General features: G+C 41.1%; 1 protein-coding gene across 29 annotated transcripts in view; it reads left to right on the top strand.

Moving 5' to 3' along the window:
• The window catches only part of KCNMA1 (potassium calcium-activated channel subfamily M alpha 1), a 768,447-nt gene that overhangs the window by 710,626 nt on the left and 36,952 nt on the right, over positions 1–20,869 (top strand). For 17 of the 29 annotated variants that reach the window (XM_037727295.1, XM_037727286.1, XM_037727281.1 and 14 more), the window contains 2 exons: positions 14,023–14,136; positions 18,960–19,090. In XM_037727295.1, coding sequence (XP_037583223.1) covers positions 14,023–14,136; positions 18,960–19,090 — 245 coding nt within the window. Of the gene's footprint in view, positions 1–14,022; positions 14,137–14,933; positions 15,015–18,959; positions 19,091–20,869 lie in introns of all 29 variants that reach the window. The other 12 variants (XM_037727278.1, XM_037727288.1, XM_037727276.1 and 9 more) reach the window with 1 other exon arrangement.

The following is a 20,869-nucleotide window of genomic DNA, read 5'->3' as shown; positions in this document are numbered from 1 at the left end:
TTTTAAAGGAAGCCCTTCCTATTATGTAGGTGTGTCTCCTTATTTATTTGCATTTAAGATACTGAAACATTTTTTAAAAAAAGGAAACCCTCATTTCTATGAGCATTAATTATATACCATGCAAGGAAGCAATTGTCTCTATGTTATGAAATATTAAATCAAAATGCTTCCTGTTCCCACATGTCCCCGAGATAAATACAGCAGTATTTTGAAGCCCCTCTTGGAGCTGTTTTGCCTGCAAATTTATTGTTTTGTCTCCATTTTCAGAAAGCCCTGTTTTCTATGAAGTATAGCACTCTAGGTAGTTTTTAAGGCGCAAACTCCTCTGGAGTTGCCTGTGTTGGCAACAACTCTTATGTAGATGGTACACGAGGGATGGCGCGTTGATCGGCTCCTTTAAGATGACAAATGGGCAAAGAGCGTTATTGTCTTTGATTGCATGCCTTACATCATCTGTATGTAGGAATAAGAGGGCCATACTTTATCTTTAGCCATTTTATAAATATTTAAGTCCTTATAGTTGCCTAAAGATATTAAAGCATATTTTACAGTAGTTGGAATATAAATATTATATATAGCACAAGATACCAAAGTAGTTTAATGAATTCATAATTTTCTGCTCACATTTATTGGAATGTGTTTTATGTTCCAAAAGTTCCATTTAAAGAGTAAGATACCATTCTACTCCCTGACAACACACCACGCATTAGCCGGTGTTGGGGGGCAGGGTCTGAGTTCCAATGTGGGGAAGATTCCATTAGGAAGCAGGGAGGCAGGAAGTCCCATCCCTGGAATATATTTCCTCTATCTTTAGGTCTAAATGTGTGTGTGTGTGTGTGTGTGTGTGTGTGTGTGTGTGATCTTTTGAATAAACAATGCTTGTGCTTATTTAAGTCCTGCAGCATTTCAAAAAGAAAAATTTTATAGCCCCTTTCCTCTATTTGAAAGAGATTAATCTTAAAAACATAAGTAAGAACAATAAAGATGAAGTTTGCAGTTTTCCTCCCATCTCCAACTCCCTTTTGTAAAGAGGGATGCATATCCAATTTACCAGTGTACAATGGTGATCCAGGGTCTTAAAGTGGATAGTGACTTCCCAACACATTTTGAATATTTCTCCTGAAATTAAAGAGTTCCAAGTTGCATTTTCCTTTTCCTAAATGCAAAGGGGTGACAGGGAGAATATTACTGCACCTCTTTTCAATTTTCCAGTGAAATATAAAGGCTTTCCTCTTTAATATTTCACAAAGTTTCCCAGCTCCCAGTGGGAGTCTATGCTGGGTAATGTTTGCTAATTACCAACAACAAAACTAGACATACAACGTTGGTAAATTACCTGACCCTTTCCTTTTTAATGAGACAACAAGGATTTCACCAAGTGATGTTGTTTCACTGGTTAATGGTGTCAGCAATGTTGTAATTGTGGGCTGAGACACATTAGGTGAACAACCACATGTAGAAAGGGCTTTCTCTCGACAAGCCGTTTGGAGACTAGAACCATATTATCATTAAGCCTCTGTCATTTGCATGCTGCTAATCACTTACTTTATTATCCTGCATATCCATTGTCTTTCTTTAATTGCTCTTTAAATTAAAATTAAAAATAGTTCTAAAGCCCACAATGGCTGGGATAGCATCTTGATTATGAAGATAACTTCAAGAAAATGGAACAACTGGTTATATATTGTCTGGATTATGAGAGTCCCATCCTTATGTACTGCGCCTGCAGGCCTCAGGGGCCTAATTGTGGTGGTTTCTCTTCCTTTGGCCCATAGTGTTTGTTTAATAAATGGTTATTTATGGCCTTCTCAGCCATTAGAGCAACTTTGGAGAAAGTACATCCTTCTCTTTGGTTTGGGAAGTGAAGTTTCATCCTCTGAGCAAAGGTATAAAACTGAATCAAAAGGCAGGATCTGTGCGAGAGCTTGTGTAGGAGTCTGAAAGGAGATCCTCTGGATTCTCTTTGCTAGCTTATTCTGTTGGAAGTCACTTTTAAATTTGGGGTCATGAAAGAGACATAAACCTCAGAGCTGAGAGGGCTTTAGAGTCATTCCCATTGTACAGATGAAGACAGTGAGGGCCAGAGCTGTTGCCAAGACTGTGATCCCATAGCAGCAAATGAATGTTTTGACTGTTAGCAAACAGAGAAGGTACAGGGCTCCTGGGGGAACAATCATGCCTTAGGGGCTACTCCTGAGAGAGGATATGACGTCCTTCCTGGAGTTGTGATGTGCAAGCTGCACAGTTGTTGGGGTTTAATGTATTTGGTGTGTGTGTCTTCTAAGAAATTTCGAAATGCTTGTTGATAAAGACACGGGATAGAATACTGGAAGAGAGAGCTCCTGTCTTCCAGTTCCTTAAAATAACAACCCCACGAATGACCCCGCTGTACAGGGAGATGCTCAGGGTCAAACCAGCGCCAAACCTTCATCTAGTGAAGATTCGTGTTGTGTATGTGTGTGGGAATGTCTGACCCCAAGATCCAAGATGTCGGTTACATAGTCACCTGCCAGCATAAACATATATGCAGGAAACACTTCAACACTTAAGGAAAAATAAAATCAAATTCTTTCTTTTAAAGAAGTATCAAACGTTTGGAACCTCGGCGCTATCTCAGGCCAGGCGTCTTGTCTCTAGAAGCATGCAGAGACAGCTGGCTGAAAGTTGTTGGTGATGCAATTCTGCTTTCCCTAATTTCATGGCAAACGCCTTGGATCACTTGACGCACCCATCTTTTGCAGCTACTTAATTTTCTGTGTGCTTAAGATATGGATGTTTTACTTTGTTTGTGATTTTGGAGTTCTGGTTTCTGCCGTGCTGGCCCTCGATTCATGCTAAACCAAACAACTGGGGCCCATTTGGCATTTGGTGTTTTAAATGTTAAAGGACATTTGAACTACATGACAAATGCTAAAAAACAAAGCCCACAGCACCGAGAACGTAAAAAGACTGTTTATAATGAAAAGGTGGTTACATTTTCAGTCAATCTATCACTTTAATGAGCTCTTTGCATTTCTTTGATTAATGCTCACAAAAGAAGAGAAAAAAAATTGATGTAATGGAAACAAAATGGTATACAGTCTTGGCAGAATGAGGGGGGATGTCTGTGTGTTTTATTAGTATCCCATTGATATCACTGTCTTGTAAGGTATATAATCTGCCTTTTCCCTGGCATAGTAAGCCTCTAGTTTACTGGAAATGTGATCCATCATGAAAGAGGAGATCCCATGTTAGTGGCAAAACGGCCTTTGTCCTCTTGTGGTGGAAGCAAAGAGGGAGAGTCTCAGGACAGGAATTAAGAACAAATAATAATGATAAAGAAAAGGCTAGCATAAACTATGCCATATTGAAATTGGGGAGTCCAGTGGGTATATGAAGATAAAACAGAGAGAATTAAAAATGCTTAAAAACATTTAAACATTAATATGTAGTAATTAGTACATATTTAGTAGTAATTCATACATTTTAAATTAATGAATAAGAGGAATGAAAAAAAGGCAAAGGGAAGCATCTTCATAAAGTAACTAAGTGTGAGAAGTTAGTCAAGGCAGACTTCCTGGAAGAGGTGAAGAAGGGGCAGGAGCTAGGTTGGGAGGGAAGAAGGGGAACAGTTTCTGAAGTGAGTAAGGCTGGTGGAAGCAGGGATGAGAATCAGCAGGTGCCACTTTCCATCTGCGTTGGAAACCAGCCCTGACTGCTCCTCCCTTCCCCTGTGTACGTGGGGCATTGTGGGTTTCTCGAGCTCTTCACAGTTCATGTGTGCTTTATGTAAGTGGCCTCTGCTCTGACATTGAGTGGCTCTTACAAGATGGTGGAAGCGTGAATTAATAGAGAACTGGAAAGCCTGAAAACTCTCTCTGGGCCTTGTTCTTCTAAAGCCCCTTTGCTCTGTAATTTTGGCCTGATCATTTCCATCTTAGAACTTCAGTATCCTCAACTGCTAAATTAAGAGGATGCTCAAAGACCTTTCAGACCCTTACAGATGAAACAGCCGTGTCCATCCATCAGGTTAATCAGCCGCTCTCGGCCCATAGAGAATCACGTGAGGTTTCGAGATTTCACGGTCTTCAAAATCAATTTATAATTTTCAAATTTTTTCTCATTGCATAGATTAAACATGTTTATTTTAGAAAATTTAGCAATATAGAAACAAAAAAAATGCACATTCCCTGTAATTTTACTGCTCAGACATAAGAAAGTTGACATATTAGTCTTATTTCTATAGATTTAAATACTTTTGCCCTCAAAAAATGGATCATATATGTTAGTATGTTATCTGTGGTTTTTCACAAAGATTTTATCATGGCTATTTTTTCTATGTCATGAAATGTTTTTCTGCATTATTTTTAGTGAATGCAGACTTAACCAATTTCCCTAAAATTGGATATTCATGTTGTTTTCATTCAAATGTTGTCACTTAATACCTATGAATGAAGACAATGGCAGCCACATTTTTAATATAAGGAAATTATAGCTGTACACATTTTTAGAAGTACAATTGCTTAGGCCAAAATATAGGTAAAATTCTAAGTAATTTGATACATACTGACCAAGTAAATATGTCTTATTTTTATATTATTTTTTGAGACAGGGTCTCAGTCTGTCACCTAGGCTGGAGTACAGTGGCATGATCTTGGCTCACTGCAACCTCTGCCTCTCTGGCTCAAGCAATCCTCCCACCTTAGCCTCCCAAGTAGCTGGGACTACAGGCCCACTCCACCTCACCCAGCTAATTTTTGTAATTTTTTTTTTAGTAGAGATGAGGTTTCACCATGTTGGTCAGGCTGGTCTTGAACTCCCAAGCTCAAGTGATCCACTCACATTGGCCTCCCAAAGTGCTGGGATTACAGGCATGAGCCACTGCACCTAGCCTGCCTTAGTTTTAAATTGCAAGATGAATTAGGAGAAGGCAAAACTGAGAAGCTGAGGTGTTGTAGAAAATGCAGTGATATCATAAGCTGTTGGGTAAATGGAGAACTTATATCAGGTGAATATTAGGTTTCTCTCTACATCTGTAGATTTAGGTGTGTTCAAGTCGTTACTAGCTTTGTCCTTTTCTTCCCCTTTTTTTCCTTTCTCTCCTTAACCAACCCTTTAGACAAACACCTTACACAGTAAGCTCTTTAAGCTAATTCTAAGGAAAGAGACTGTCTGCTTGGAGAGACAAGTCCATGAATTTGTTTCATGTGTGTGAGACTTGTCTAAGAGCTGAATATATTTTATGAAGCTTAATGGGCAACTAACTATAGAGAAATCAAGTTTATTTGGTTGGTTTAATTTGCATTGGTTTGAGTTGGACCCAAAATGCAAACGCTAAAAGGATCGAGCACTTTATGCAGTGGGTGGAGTCAACTTCCAAAGGCGCTAATCAAAGACAGTCTCTAAAAAAATGTGCCGCGAAAAATGTCATCGTTACTTGCTGTAAATAGAAAGAAATGAGAAGAGTATTAAGCCAGGTCTTGTCACTGGTCACTGGAAACAAGCAGGAAACCTTAAATTAGGATGCAATCATTTGTTTCAGTAGAAAATCAGGCCTGCATGAATCATTTCACCATGAAGAGAATGGAGATTTTTCTGTTATTGTACTAGTTGGAACATTTTGGTGCAAGTGAAATCCAATGCAAAAGGGCTTAAGTAGAAACAGAGTCATATAACTGGGATGCCGCTGGTTTTAGGCACATTTAGGTGCAGGAACTTGAACAGTGACAGAGCTCTGTCTCAGTCTCTCCACCTCTTGGTTCATCTGCCGTGTTTTCATTCACCCCATGGTGGGCTAACTGCTGGCCAGCAGCCACACGCCTACAGGCTCCTGACTTTGCAACCACAGCACCTTTACCCTCTTTTACATAAGGTCCTGGGGAGAACATGGACTGGTCCTAGCTTGAGGGGGGCAGACTCATTTCTAAACCAATGATGGGGCCAGGATGATGCAGGACCATCTGTGGCCCTGTGAAGTCGAGATGCCTGGCCTTAGGTTGCTACTCCTGGTTCCAGGGTGGGGACAGAGTTGCTTCCCTGCACCCCCAGCTAACACTGTGGAATAGGTTCCTTATGCATAGAAGGAGTTAAAAAGGAACAGAAAACAACAGATATCAGCTATCCTGGTTCTGCTGCTAACTGGTTCTGTGACCTTGGATATAATAACTTCTCCACTCTAAGCCTCGGTTTCTTCGTCTGTAGAATGGAGGAACTGATTAGAGGATTTTCAAAGCTCTTGTGTCTCTAGCATAGAATGATGGCTGAAGAGGCAAAAGACACCTTACAGTGTGGCTTAGGATTCACAGAACTGTCTGTTGATGTGGCAGTTTCCAAGCTTTGTCATTAGGCTTTGTGCAGGGGAGTCACACATTGGCAGGGGAATTTCCCCTCTTCCCTCCTTGATATTGACCTCCAGCACCTTGGTGGGGGCTACCTCTACCCTGTTGGGGTTGCCTTTGGGGAGTTTCAGGAGAAACTGCTGCCTTGGTAAATAATCTTTTTTTGATTGAGTAAACATGATCAGCTGCCTGGCCTTCCTGACTCTGGATTCTAGCTTCATGGGAAGCCACTGAAAACTACTGTGAAAAAATATTACAAGGTTAAACTGAGGTTTCTCCTTTGGCTGAATTTTTCTTGCAGTCATTTCCAAAAATCTATTTCCCGAATCAACCCTATGTGCATGGATTTTCTTCCCCTACAAGTTAGAAAGCAATTGTGCTTATATACATGGAATTTTCTTTACTTCAGCTGCTGAAGAATTTGTTGGAATACATACTGCAAAAATGACTGCTGTGGCTATTACTGTAGTTGCTCAGGGGAGCTATTCAGATGCCTCATTTATTGGAGCTTAATAGATTAAAAGTCCAAATTGAGTCTCATGATATAAGCCTAATCAAGTTCTAATCTGCATAATTTTCCCATAAGCAGCAATGAGAAATTTGGATAATTTATGTTTCAGCAGTTGCCAATCATGTGTTAAATAGCATTGTTGCATTTACTTATCAAAATATTTTTATTGATCTGCACTTCAACTGACATTTGCCTTTGAGATTTTTTTTTTCCTGGCATTAACAAGAAATTTAATTCATCTCATAGATGATGTAATATGAGATGTTTCTCTTGATTTTAACATGTCTTTATAGATCATTTTTAAAGGTGATCTTTCCCTTTTACAACTTCATATTGAATACCTGTCTCAGCAAACCTAGATGACTCGGCCTAATTTATTTCCCTAGTTTAACGTAGCATATGGATTTCTAACCATCATTTATATGCACACAATAAAAGATAATTTGGCCCACCATTTGAACCAATTCCTTTATGTTAAGTCTATGGGGGTGGGAGAAGCACTTACCTTCATTTCTCCATCTATTCTAGGGGAGGTGATTGATAAGAATATCCATCTCCCTCTTTCCCTGGAAAGGCTTGGGGATTTAACTGGGGAAGATTTAGAAAGTACTTTGTGTTTCCCCCATGGAAAAATACTGTAATAAAGCATTTATTATATGTACTGAGTGCTGCATGCTGCCATACCAAAGCAAGTTAAGCATAACTACAATGGGTCCCAGTTGTTATCTGCTATTGTTTAAAAGTGAAAACGATAAAAAGTAAGACTGACTCAGGCCTCAGACTTGCCTGCCAGGGATAGTACCTGAGTAGGAGAGGCCAGCACACAAGTCAAGCACGCGGCACAGCGTACAGCTGTCAGGAGTCTGAGGTCAGACTGCCTGGTTGCAGCCCCCAGATCTACTTACCAATGGGATATACTTGAACCAGTTACGCCACTACTCTGAATCTTATTTTCCTCTTCTACAAAATAGAAATATTATCGGCCCTTAAACTAACACAGAGACTGTTAGGAGGAATAAACAAGGTGGCCCATGAAAAAACCCTTAGCCCAGTCTGGCGTGTAAGAAGCAATATGGCATGCTGGCTTAGAGGAGACTCTGGGCCTTGTTTAGCTGGGTTCCATTCTGAGATCTGCTAATTCCCAGATGTATGTCCTGGGGCAAGTTGGTTACCTTCTCTGTGCTTTAGTTTCCTCCTCTGAAAAACAGTAGTATCTACATAGGATGGTTCTGAGAACCGAAGTTATTACACGAGCAAAATTTAGTGCATAGTAAGCACTCAATAAAAGTTAGCTATTATTTTTTTTCTTGGGGCTCTATTTCAGCCTTCCCCCTCTCTTCTTCATTCTCAGTTATTAACCAGTTTAGATCTAGAGCGTTCTTGCCTTTGCTTTGAGTCTCATAAAGACGATGCCATTGAGCCTTTCTCATTTTCTAATGCACTTGGGTTTACATTGTCCTGGAACCCTTTTCTAGCCATTCCCTCTGTATAGCTTGTCTGAGCCATAGCCCTTCCTCATTTATAATCACACGATGCTTTGCAGATGCTGCATGCATGCATACAGCAAGTATCCAGAAACAATTAATTCAAGAAAGGAAACTTTGGTGATCTCCTTGTTATCCTTTGCACTTTTTAGGAATAGGCAAAGTGTTTGTGTTAAATTCTTTAATTACAAGCCATCCACTGAAATTAGTCTGAACATTTCACTAAAGAACACTTAACCTTCTTCCCATAACCTCCCTGGCAGAGGCCCATTGCTACCAAACCCTGGAATTACAGTATCATGAAAAGGAACTCAGACACTGCTGATTTTCTTCAGCTGAACCCAACAGGGGTGCTTATGGTCAAGTGTTGGGGAAGAATAGAGAGTAGTGAAAAGCATTTCCAGAGTTCCCTAAATAATTAAGGAAAGTGAGAGATTGGGTGTAGAAAATGGAAGACTCCAGAGAGATTCTGCAGTTGGCATAAGAAATGAAGAACCTTTCTTAGATAAGACTGACCAATGGCTTATTGACATACCTAAAGAAAATCCCAGCTATCCCCATATTCAGATTCCTCTTTGCTTAGTTATTTTGGGCTGTATTTATATCACAAGACTGATCTGATTGTTTCCATACACACATACACACACACACACACACACACACACACACACACTGCTCATTGCCGTCTCATTAATTTTCTAGGATTTTCTCTGTGTGAAAATTCTTTTTTTCAAGTCTACTAAATACTTCTTCAGTTCTTTATCCCTAGGGAAAGGGAAGTGATCCATAAATACTTATTGTTTACCTAAAAATATTAATATTGGTAGCAAGCATTTTTGAGTACTCGCTTCATACCAGGTATTGTACTAAATGTCTTGAATACGTTATTTTATTTTATCCTTACAATGGTCCTGTGTAGGAGGTATGCCTGGTTTATGGATGAAGAAAGATACTTGGAGAGCATCTGCACAATGCTTATAGTGCCATGGCTCATAAGTGGAGGTACCAGAATTTGAATCCAGGACACCTGACTTTACAGCCCATGCTCCTAGCTATTCCATTCTATTTCTTTTCTATGTTCTGGACATTGTGTAGATAATCTCGGAAGTTCAAATAAATGAAAATCCAGTCTCTGGCCTAAAGTTCTTATATAGTATATGGAATGAGAATACGTGTCATGAGATAAAGTTGGTCAAGGCATTTATGCCTCATGCCAAATGAATAAAACAGATAACAAAAGACTGCCACATCAGCCACTGAAGATTGGAGTGGGGAGAAAACTTCAGTGTAAGGAGATCAGGTGGCCTCTCAAAGTTATTTATTTTATTTTATTTTTATTTTTTTCATAAGTTATTGGGGTATTGAAGTACAGGTGGTATTTGGTTGCATGAGTAAACCAAATACCACCTGTACCTTAGTGGTAAACCAAATACCACATTTATTGGTGATTTGTGAGGTTTTGGTGCACCCATCACCTGAGCAGTATACACTGCACCATATTTATAGTCTTGTATCCCTTTTCCCCCTTCTACTCTTCTCCCCAAGTCCCCAAAGTCCATTGTATCATTCTTATGCTTTTGCATCTTCATAGCTTAGCACTCACGTATCAGTGAGAACATACGATGTTTGGTTTTCCATTCTTGAGTTAACATCACTTAGAATAATAGTCTCTAATCTCCATTGTATTATTCTTATGCCTTTGCATCTTCATAGCTTCGCCCCCACATATCAGTGAGAACATACGATGTCTGATTTTCCTTTCCTGAGTTATATCACTTAGAATAATAGTCTCCAGTCTCATCCAGGTCACTGCAAATTGCTGTTAATTCATTCCTTTGTATGGTTGTATGACTGTGTAGTATTCCATCTCATGTATATATATATATATATATATATATATATATGATATATATCACATATATGATATATGTATCACAGTTTCTTTATCCACTCGTTGATTAATGGGCATTTGGGTTTGTTCCACAAGTTTGCAATTGCAAATTGTGCTGCTATAAACATGTGTTCCAGTATCTCTTTCGAATAATGACTTCTTTTCTTCTGGGTAGATATCCAGTAGTGAGAATGCTAGATCAAAGGATAGTTCTACTTTCAGTTCTTTAAGGAATCTCCGCACTATTTTCCACAGGGGCTGTACTAGTTTACATTCCCACCAGCAGTGTAGAAGTGTTCCCTGTTCACCACATCCACGCCAACATCTACTGTTTTTTGATTTTTTGATTATAGCAGTTCTTGCAGGAGTAAGGTGGTATTGCATTGTGGTTTTGATTTGCATTTCCCTGATCATTAGTGATGTTAAAGCAAATGGCCAACAAACATATGGAAGTCATTTTTAGCACAAAACTTGCCTCTCATGGCCATGATCAACAAAGTGCTATGGAGGCATAGCTAAAGAATCAGGAGCCCATCTGGTGGTAGCTTCGGCTGTGGATGATTTAAACTTGAGTCTTCCTGATTGAGGACTTCTCATTCCATGTCTCTAATGCTGATATTCTTAGTCATCTTTTCTGGCAAAATAAGTGGTTGTTTCTAAAATTAATTTCCCAAGTGTTAGTTTAACTAATGAAGGGAGCGTTTCCCAGTTTCACTGCTCCCTAGCTGTAGATCCCTGTAGTATATTCCATGTGCCAGTGCTTTCAAATACAGAACTAGGGCGCTGTTTAATGTAGAGAGATTTTGGGTGCTACCCATGATACAGCCATGGCTGCAAGAAATAATGGGGAGGGGAGCAAGACGGTTAGAGAATGGGTCACAATTTAGACCTGTCCCCTTATCCAATGCAGCTATGATGAATGGGTTGGACACCATCCTGTGGCATCAAGGGCCAGATTGCCTCATCCCTTTATAGAAGATGCCTGAACTTATCTCCAAGCCTATTTAGGGAATCTGGGGCAGCCCTGTCATTTCTGACCATAATTTTCCCATATCAGGACCCCTAAGAAAGAAACAATGCTAATAAATTATGTTCATCTTTAGCATAACTTTACACCAGGGAAAAAGAGGAAACCAATTTTGTCATTGTTGTTGCCTTTTGCTTTTAAAAATGTGTGACTAGAAGAGTAGGGAAATGAAAAGAGGCATGAAGTTTTCTTGCCAAGAAAAGCGTACTTTTTTGGGGAGCCATGCGTCGGGGAGAGTCAGGCCGTCAATGGAGAGATATCTTTGGACACCCACCATAGTTTGTCAGTTGCAGATGCTAATGGAACCAGGCCTGGTGACTGAAGGGGAAAATGGAATATGAAAGCAAAATGAAAGAAGCCTATGAAGCAAGCATGTCATTTCTAAATGAAGGTTTCATGCAAAGGAATTGAGTCTTTTCACAGCTGAAAATGGAATCTTTAACTAAGATAAAATAAAAGGATGCTGTGGCTTGTTGCGGGCTCTGTAATGAAATACAGTTTTCCTAATACCGTGTGACCTGCATTTCTCCCTGTTTTATGGGTGCTATTCCTTGACGTACAAACCCGTATTTTCTCAAGTCAGCATTTGATGATGGATGTCAAAATACAGGCCATGTATTATGCATATAGCATTACCGATTTAAGGTGTTTACTTGTCAAGTTGAAGAAATTCAAAAACGTCATATCCACTGAATCTGCACAGCTGTCACTTGCAGTTTTTCATGCTTTTGAATTGAAACTTCTGATGAAAACAGTTTAGTTTTCTCCTTCGCTATCCTAGAGGAAGAAAACAGCTAGCATTTAAAAATGCATGTTTTTGGTTATGTGAATGGCTAAAAAACACATATTCCAAAGTTTGAAAAGATGGACACTACAGTGTCATTCAAAATGACTCCTCCTTTTCACAGTATATTAATATAAAGAATCAAATTAAGTGCCGTCAGGGAATGGGTATTAAGTAAAACTTTGTTTTTCTTTTTGAAAGTATGGCACTGAATGATAAGAAAGGTATAGAAAGGAGAGCAGAAAGTAAGAAAACCCTTTTATATTTCCCTGGTATTTTAAGCATTATGCACCTCCAAAACAAGAGGCAATTATTGAGCTCCTGTATCTCATTCCTGACTTACACCTAGACAAAATGCCAGACTCAACACAATCTTGTCACATTGCTGGGGAGTGAGTGAGTCAGGAATCTGGTCACATAGTAATCTATTTGGAGTTTTGTCCTTGGAAATTTAGCAAGTGACTTTCTTCCTAAAAGTCCCTAATTCATTGAAAAGTCCATGTAGCATTCCACTGAGGGCAAAAATGAGAAACCACAGTGAATGTGAATGCTTGCCTGTCGTCTAAATGTAAGCTTATTGGGTCTTGCCACTTGCATGGAGTTGCCATATGCTTCATTAGAAAACATAATTTTCACCAGATGAATGTAGGAGGTAAATAGGTTTCTAATACTGATATGTGTCCATGCAAAACCTTAAAGAGGCAGTCATTATGCCTAGCCGGGATATTTCTCACCCTGAGTAAACTGAAAGTTACAGTTTGGTCCAAGCTTATCCTGGTATGCACTCTGGACTTGGACCTGAGACCCAAAGAAGCCCAAACTGCAAAATCAGAGACCAAGAAGGCTGCTTTCCAATTTTCCTGTGCCCACATATACCTTATGTGGTCTGTGCTGGGCACCCTGGGAAGTTCAAGGGATCAACCATGAGCAGGTGGCATATACATCAGTCAGGTGGGTTTAGATGCAAGTAAACTCCTTCTCCATTTAGCTTAGAAAGAAAAAAAATGTACATCTCATTATATTATGTGTATGTATATGTATAAATACATGTGTGTGTGAATAAAATCTCACGTAGGGAGAAGTCCTGAGGTGAGATGGCTCCAGGCTGCTTTCCCTAGGAACTCCAGGACAGTTCTTCCTGTCATTCAATTCAGCCAATCTTACTAACAGTTTAGTTAGTTACGCCCTCAGCTGGTGCCTCAGTTCCTGGCACTACAGGCATATAAAACAGTGCTTAGTAAATTAAAAAAGAATCTCTTCCTATATGTTTCTTTTTAAGAGCAAGGAAACACTTCCTGAAAGCCCCAGGAAGATTTCCTCACACTTCTGATTGGTCAGAACTCTGTGAAAACTGAGGCCCGAGTCACTTACCAGCGAGAGGATAAGCAATTGATTGGTTTCTGGTGACAGTCAGGCTGAGTTAGGTTATGTTGTGGTAACAACAAACAAATTTCAGTGGCTTAAGGCAACACAGCTTTATTTTTCACTCATTCAGAATGCTTTGTGGGTCTGGACAACTGTCCAGGGCTGCTGTCCAGCCTTCATTTCCATAGTAACTTGTGTTCTCACAGTTGCCAAGGCCTGGGAAGAGAGAGACGGCCATCCAATCCCTGTACCAGCAGTGATATGCGTTGGTGTGCTCACTTTTCATAGGACAGAACATTTCATGTGTCACATTGCCATATCTAACGTTAAGGGGGCACAGGGGATAGTTCTTCTGTGTCCCTGGAAAGAGAAGGGAGCTAAAATCTGAGCAGAATAAATAATTTGTGTGGAGTCTGGATTTTTTTAAGGGAACTATAAAGTTAGTTACGATTATTTATAATGGTATCCTACCTTGTCCTTCTAAAGAATAACTTATTAGAGTTTATCTTGGGAGTACTAATTGCTGACCTGTGAATAATGCATAAGCTACATTTTTGGGGTTGTGTGTATATACTGTACTCTCATTATTTCCTAATGTTCTACTTCTTTGGTTTTTCTTTTTCCTCTGCTTCTCTCCCACTAGGGTTCACACCTCCAGGAATGGATAGATCCTCTCCAGATAACAGCCCAGTGCACGGGATGTTACGTCAACCGTCCATCACAACTGGGGTCAACATCCCCATCATCACTGAACTAGGTAGGGGTCAATGTCGGCTTTGGAGGGAATTTTTGTTCTCTCTTTCAAACCATACAGGATATGAGGAGGTTGGTTTTTTTCTTAGCCCTTTCAACCTTGTAGGTGCTATGGGGTTTGTTTTGAGGGAGCTGGGAGAAAGGTATGAGTAGAAATATGGCTGATTACTGGAACGGAAAACTGATCTATCTTTCTTCTGGGATGAATAGACAGTTTCCTTCATGCTGGTCACTGTTTTCAAAGGAGCATGAGATGATGGATTTGCGATTGGGGCATACAGTCGGGAATGGGGAGGAAAGGAGGATGGCTTAGTTCATGGATTCTTTCCGGTGATTTTTACTGGAAGAACCTCTTTCTAGCATTCTGTCTGGACAGCTCCAACAGTCTGAGCCCTCCACTGATAGACAAAGCCTTGGATCTAAGCCAGACCCATTTTGAGAATGAGGTAGACACCCTGGGCTAATGTGTAGTAACTCCACATTGAACCTATTGTAGTTGAATGTCTCAGCCAAAAGCCATTTTCGGCAAATGCCATTCTGGCCCCCCAGATGATGGGGTTTTGAGGGTCATGTTGGTTGGAAGATAGAATCTAACTTCTAACCTGGCCATGGCACTCCCTGTTACCATGAATGAGTTTGCAAAACTGTAGAGCGGCCTCTTCCCCCCAGAAAAATACAAACTACCTATGGTCCGGGGTCCTTTTACTTGAGAATGTTTCCTCTGTTATTCCCTCACTCTCTTCTTTTTCTGTACTTTCCTCCACTCCCTTTCCCCAACCCTTAAATGCTGTATCCAATTAGCTAAACCGGGCAAGTTGCCTTTGGTTTCAGTCAATCAGGAAAAAAACAGTGGGACGCACATTCTAATGATAACTGAACTGGGTAAGAAGCACTGTTTTCCTTCACATCAGTATCTCCTTTTGTTCTGCTGTTGGTGTTTCCAACTATCATCGGCTTGTTTTTATTTCACCGGCTGTAACAGAAAGGCTACCCCATGGCACTGCTTTGAATGTGTTTTATTTGTGGCTCTGGTTGGAATCGACTGTCTTGTTCTGGCCTTTCTTAATGATTTTTTTCCCCACACAGCATCCGTAAACCTTTGATCACACCCATCTGACCTGGCAGTTGTTCCCAAAGCATCTTTGCTCTAATTCATTTTCTCTGGCCTGAGTCTTTTTTCTCCACTTCTTTTTTGTCACCCTGCTCTCCCGCCTTCTCCCTTCTACTCCTCTTCCAACACGCTGTCAGTTTGAATGACATGTCTTCACAGCTTTCAGAGAAAGTCAAAGGAGAATATCAAAATTTTAAGATAAGAAACCTAAGATGGCGCCTTCCCTCCAGCTGTTTATTTTCCTTTATTCTGACTTTATTTGCCTTTTTTTCCCTTACTGGGGCCTTTCTCAGAAGCTTTGGTTCTGAAGCCATAAAAACACCTGGTCCCTGGGGAACCGTTTTTTTTTTTTTTTTTTTTTTTTTTTTAACTAAAGGCAGATTTCAAGAAGGGTGCAGAGGATAAGGTTCACAGACACCCAAGTGCAGCTCTGCACTCTGGCTCCCACTCCCAGGTCAAAACCCTCTCTGGGAGATTCACAATGGACTCATGTGGAAGATAAAGACCTGTGGTCATGACTGTGTTTGTAAGGCTCCTCCCCACTTTTCCACGACTTGATTAATAACCCCATGAAGGGTACCCATCAGCGGCAGGTCTCAGAACTGGGGATTGATCTTCTAAATAGAGACAGCAAAAGTGCTGCTCAGCAAAGCAGTAGACAGAGAGGTGGGAGCACCTGCCTTCACATGACTCACAAATGAAACGAACACTCCATTTTCTTGGCCCAGAAATATATTTCAAAATAAGGGAGCAGGCTTTCAACACAGTAATCTTGCTTGTGAGGTGTCTAGAAACTAAGAAATAAATTGTCCACCACTCAGCACCGCATTATTGTAGATATAGCTGTTTATCAGGACAAATTCACTCAGGTCAAGGAGCATCACACTATCTTCTGTTTCCAACCATAGGAGGGGTATCTTTTTCATGTTCAGCATGGTTGTTTGAAAACCCTAGGTTTCTGGATTGCTCTCCTCAGAACTGGAAGGCCATAAGAGACCCAGAGCTCATGTGGTCCACACCTCTGGTTGGCAAATTAATCTAAACATCTCCATCTCACAAACCTACAGCAGTATTTCAGAATCATCACTGCCAGGAATTTCATTTTGTATTTGGAATTCACGTGCTGCTAACCAGGTGATCTTAAGGAGAAGCTTGGTGCCCCAAATCTAAGGCAAGAATTCTGGCATTTGATTAGTATCATTGACTCTCCCAAAGGCTTTGTCCCACACCAGATTTCTCTCTTGTGTTCAGAGAATCTTGCAGATGCTCACAACACCCTATCTTCTGCCTTGAGCCCTGCTTCTTTAGCTGCCAGACCACCCTCCTCTGACCACTTCACCTCCCACATCCTCCACAAATGCTATTTACCTACATGTTTTGAGATGTGTTCCACATTATACCAGACCAGTAAAATGAATTTTAAGAGACACAGAGGGCACCAAAGCCACACAAGCTTTTGAGGCTATGTAGTGTGTTCCACGCTTCTCTACTTGGAGACGTTCCGTTGATGTTAGCAAAGGCTCCTCAGGGTCTCACAAGAAAGGACTGTGTTAAAGCCATTTCACCTGACGATTTCAATTGTATTTGGCCACATACGCCTTGGGGTAATTATGTGGGTACCTCTTAGCACCCAAATAATTACTGTTCTGTGAAATAGACTTTGGGTAGCACTGCTTGCTCTCCTTCTGAGACTGGGTATTTCAGAACAATATACAGGGTATTCACTGGACCCTGGCTAGTCTCTTGGAGTGCTTTTCCCATGACCCCAAATGTCTAGCTCACTGACAATCTGGAGTCCCCTCTCTCTACTTGGAGTCGCTTCGTCTCCATGTCTGGTGCCAACCCTTCCCCATCTTCCTGATAAGAGGTCACAGATGCTGTGCTTTTTGGAGCATTGTCCTACACACCATTGGTGGTTATTACAAGTAACTAAAACCACATTCTTCCATATGTGGTCTCCAGTTGACATTTTCTGATTCACAAATCAGAAAGACTAAATAGTGGCCTACAAAATCCCTTTGGACAAGGGAAGGGAGGTGAAGAAAAGCTCTTGAAAAGCCTCTTGAAAGACCCCTGAGCAAGATATTCAGTATTTCCAAGAGGGGCAGAGAGAAGCTGGGCATTTTCATGCTATAATGGGTGAACAGATATTTAATGTCAGAAGGAAGGTCATGACAGCAGCTGGCATTTATCAAGTCATGGCATGATCCAGATGCTGGGCCAGGCTTACTGGGTACAATGCCATTCATATGAGCCTTCTGACAGCTTCATGAGAGAGCTCCTATAACTCCCCCATTTTACAGAGAGAGAAATTAAGGTGTAGAATGATGAAATTGCTTTGCCCAAGGAAGTTGGCAGCAGTGGCTAGACTGAAGCCCAGTTGTCAGAGCCTGGATTTTGGACTTTCACCACCAGACTACAATTCAATTGCTGCTGAAATAATGGGGACCAAAATATGACCAATTTTGGAAGAACAGAGCAAAGATTTTCCCCCATTACAATCTTTGTCTAGGGAAACAAAATGGTGTCATTTAAAAATACTAATTCTATGCCTAGCCTTTCATGCTAGTATTCTGCTTCATACAATAAACAAGTTTTTTTTAAAAAAGAAGTGTTATCAAGAAAGTTGCTTAAAAAATTAAAACAACAACTCTAGAAAAGAGAATTAGCTGCTGATACATTTAGAAAGGAATCAGGGAAAGGAAACCTCATCAGTTCTCTTCCTAAAAGCACAATAATTATCCCAGAAACTGTGAGTCCCCTCTTCTTCCATCCACCCACTGACTTTTCTCCTATTACTTGCTCTGCAAAACTGATAATTTCCGAAGCCAAGATGGGAATGGAAATTAATTTGTCATTTAATTTTTAATAAGTTAAAGACATCTGAGTGACACAACTAATCAGTCTGCACGTGCGTGCGGGAGGAGTCCTTGAGGAATCCTCAGATGGAAATGAAATACAGCATCCAACGCTGCATCTGCTTGAATGCAAGCACATAAAGATTGAGCTGTTTAGAAGGGGAAAGGGAGAATGTCGGCGTCCCCATGCAACTCAAAATTCAGAGCAAGTCCTTGTCAGCAAGCAGCAGGAGACAGCCAGGCATCCGTCCCACCTGGGGTTTCCTGTGTATTAAACAGGGCCTGTTGGGTGTGGACCTAGATTCAGGGTCTGGGACCCTGGGAACTACCCAGGCCAATCCCAGTGGGTAGCTGTGGGTTATGCCTGCGGGTGAATTCCTTGCTCTCTGCCTTTGCTGTGCTCCCCTTCTGGTGCTCTTTACTCCCAATAAGCTGCTTTCTTTTCTTTGTGGCTAAAATGACTATCCCAGCATGGCTGCTCATCATTGAAATATGTCCATCTCTCAAAGGACTTGGTTACCAAAAAACACTGGAAGGTGTTTTTGGGTCATGGTCCTAAAGCTATGCCAAAGGATTGGCCAGCACAGTCTACTGGTCCTCCAGCGGCCTGCCATGGAGCAAGCCTGCTCGAACTCATTGCTCTCCAGGTCTCAGACGCTTAAACAGTGACACAGGAACAGTCCATTGATTCCTACTGCCCCCCTCACCCCTCACCCAAAGATCCATCTACAGCTTCTTCCATGCTTTTGTTTCCTTCTCAGTGACTTCAGTGTTTCTAAACCAGTAGCCTGGTCTTTCTCTGGCTTTGCTGCCTGTGTGTGGTCTTCAGAGCTAATTCTTATTTTACGCTTTTTCTAGTGAACGATACTAATGTTCAGTTTTTGGACCAAGATGACGATGATGACCCCGATACAGAACTGTACCTCACACAGCCCTTTGCCTGTGGGACAGCATTTGCCGTCAGTGTCCTGGACTCGCTCATGAGCGCGGTGAGTTATCCCGTTCCCTCCTCCTCACTCAAGGGTGGAGGATGTGCCAATGGAGCACCTTCAACCTTTGAGACCGTGGGCTGCACTAGAGCCACAGTGGAGAGCAAGAGTCCTGGAAGCTCACACTCTAGAAGGGGAGTTCCACATTATAAAACCAGCACACAAGTAAATGTTTGATTATAAATTCCTCAAGTGCAAGGAAGGCAAGGCAGGCTGGGAGGAAATGTAGGTGAGCACTTGGCCTGGTCTTGGGAATCCTAGAAAGATTCTCCAAGGAAGTAGTGTATTTTAGGCTAAGATTTGAGTCATAAAGAGGGGAGATCTTGGGGAAGAGCATTCTCTGAAGAGGGAGAGCTAATGCAAAACCTGGTGATGGCAGGGACCTGATGCTCTCAAAGAAGGCAAAGCAACCCTGTGAGGCTGGTCCATGGTGAAACAAGGGTGCAGGAGGATGGCCAATGTTCAATCTGCAGGACCTTGGACCCCATTTACATGGTTTTGGTCTTTTTCTTAAGAGTAATGAGGAAGCACTGAAGGATTTTAGTTGGAGAGTGGCATAATCAGTTTCATGTTTTAATTGCCTTGGCTATTGTGTGGAGGATGATTCAGAGGTAGAAGATGGTGGCAGGTGGTCTGAGTAAGAGGCTGTCACGGCTTGGACTAGGATAGAGCTGGTAGGGATCAGGGAAGGTGGATGGATCTCAGTGGTGCTGGGCAGTAAAATTAGTAGGACTTGGGAAAAGATTGACATGAACAGAAGATGGAGAGGACAGTGGGTCAAAGGTGACTTCCAGGCCTGTCACTGGGACTGAAGTCCTTGGGAGAGAACCAGGCATGGGGGCAAGGCCTGGCTGGGTATCTGCTGCAGGGAGGAACAGAGTTAGTGGCAGAGAGAGGTGGGTGGGTTGGCCAAGGGATCAAATGCAGCTTTGGTTTCTTTTATAACTTGACGTGCATCTAACAATCAGGCATTTGTTTTTTCGTAATTAAAAAATAGGTCCCAACTTAATGGAGCCATCTTTCACTGCAAAAGGCAAAAGCAGACATTTAGAATGAGTCATAACCTGGGTATTATGAAGTCTTCCCACTGAGCATCTTTATTCATTATATAGAAAAGCCTCTTTATTTTGGAGTTCTCAAATTCTCAATTTGTGAAAATGCAGACATAGGCTGAACAAAACCTGACCTTTGGAGAATCCATGAAAAAGAGCTTTTCTGAACACATTAAAACCATAAACAGAGCTCAGAGTTTTTACACACATATATTTCTTAAAGTGCTTAAGGTTATTCTCCTGAATGTGCTAAACAATGGATATGCTAATCATGCATCATTCTCACCTGTTCACTAAATAATGCTAATCCCAGAAGGACCTCTATTTGAGGAAAGAAAAAAACATAAAGCTTTTTAAGACTAATTTGGGTTATTCTGTATGCCTGAACATTGTCTAACTGCAAGCATATCTTACTTAAAAATCAGAATTTCGGATTTAAAAATGATTATGACATGACAATCAGTGCAAGTAAGGTTGACTGGGCTTCATGCCATGCCATGGCTTTCTAAGCCAACAAGGAAATATAATGGTCTTTGGAGAAGGGTCCCCTTGGCTTCTTAGGGCTCATGATCTTTCTTATGTCCTGATGATACCAAAGCTAACCTTTCTTTCTGCTATTGATGTTTGTCTCATTTTGGGCAAACTCCTCGAGAAGGCCAGAAGGAATGATAGAAGCTATAAGATGTGTCCCTAAGAACACCATATTCTCTGTCATAGGCCTCATCTT

The sequence above is a fragment of the Cebus imitator genome, unplaced genomic scaffold (assembly GCF_001604975.1).
Source record: "Cebus imitator isolate Cc_AM_T3 unplaced genomic scaffold, Cebus_imitator-1.0 Scaffold11, whole genome shotgun sequence".
Classification (NCBI taxonomy): Eukaryota; Metazoa; Chordata; class Mammalia; order Primates; family Cebidae; genus Cebus; species Cebus imitator.
Note: the sequence above shows the minus strand (reverse complement) of the source record. Positions and strands in the feature narration are given on the sequence as shown.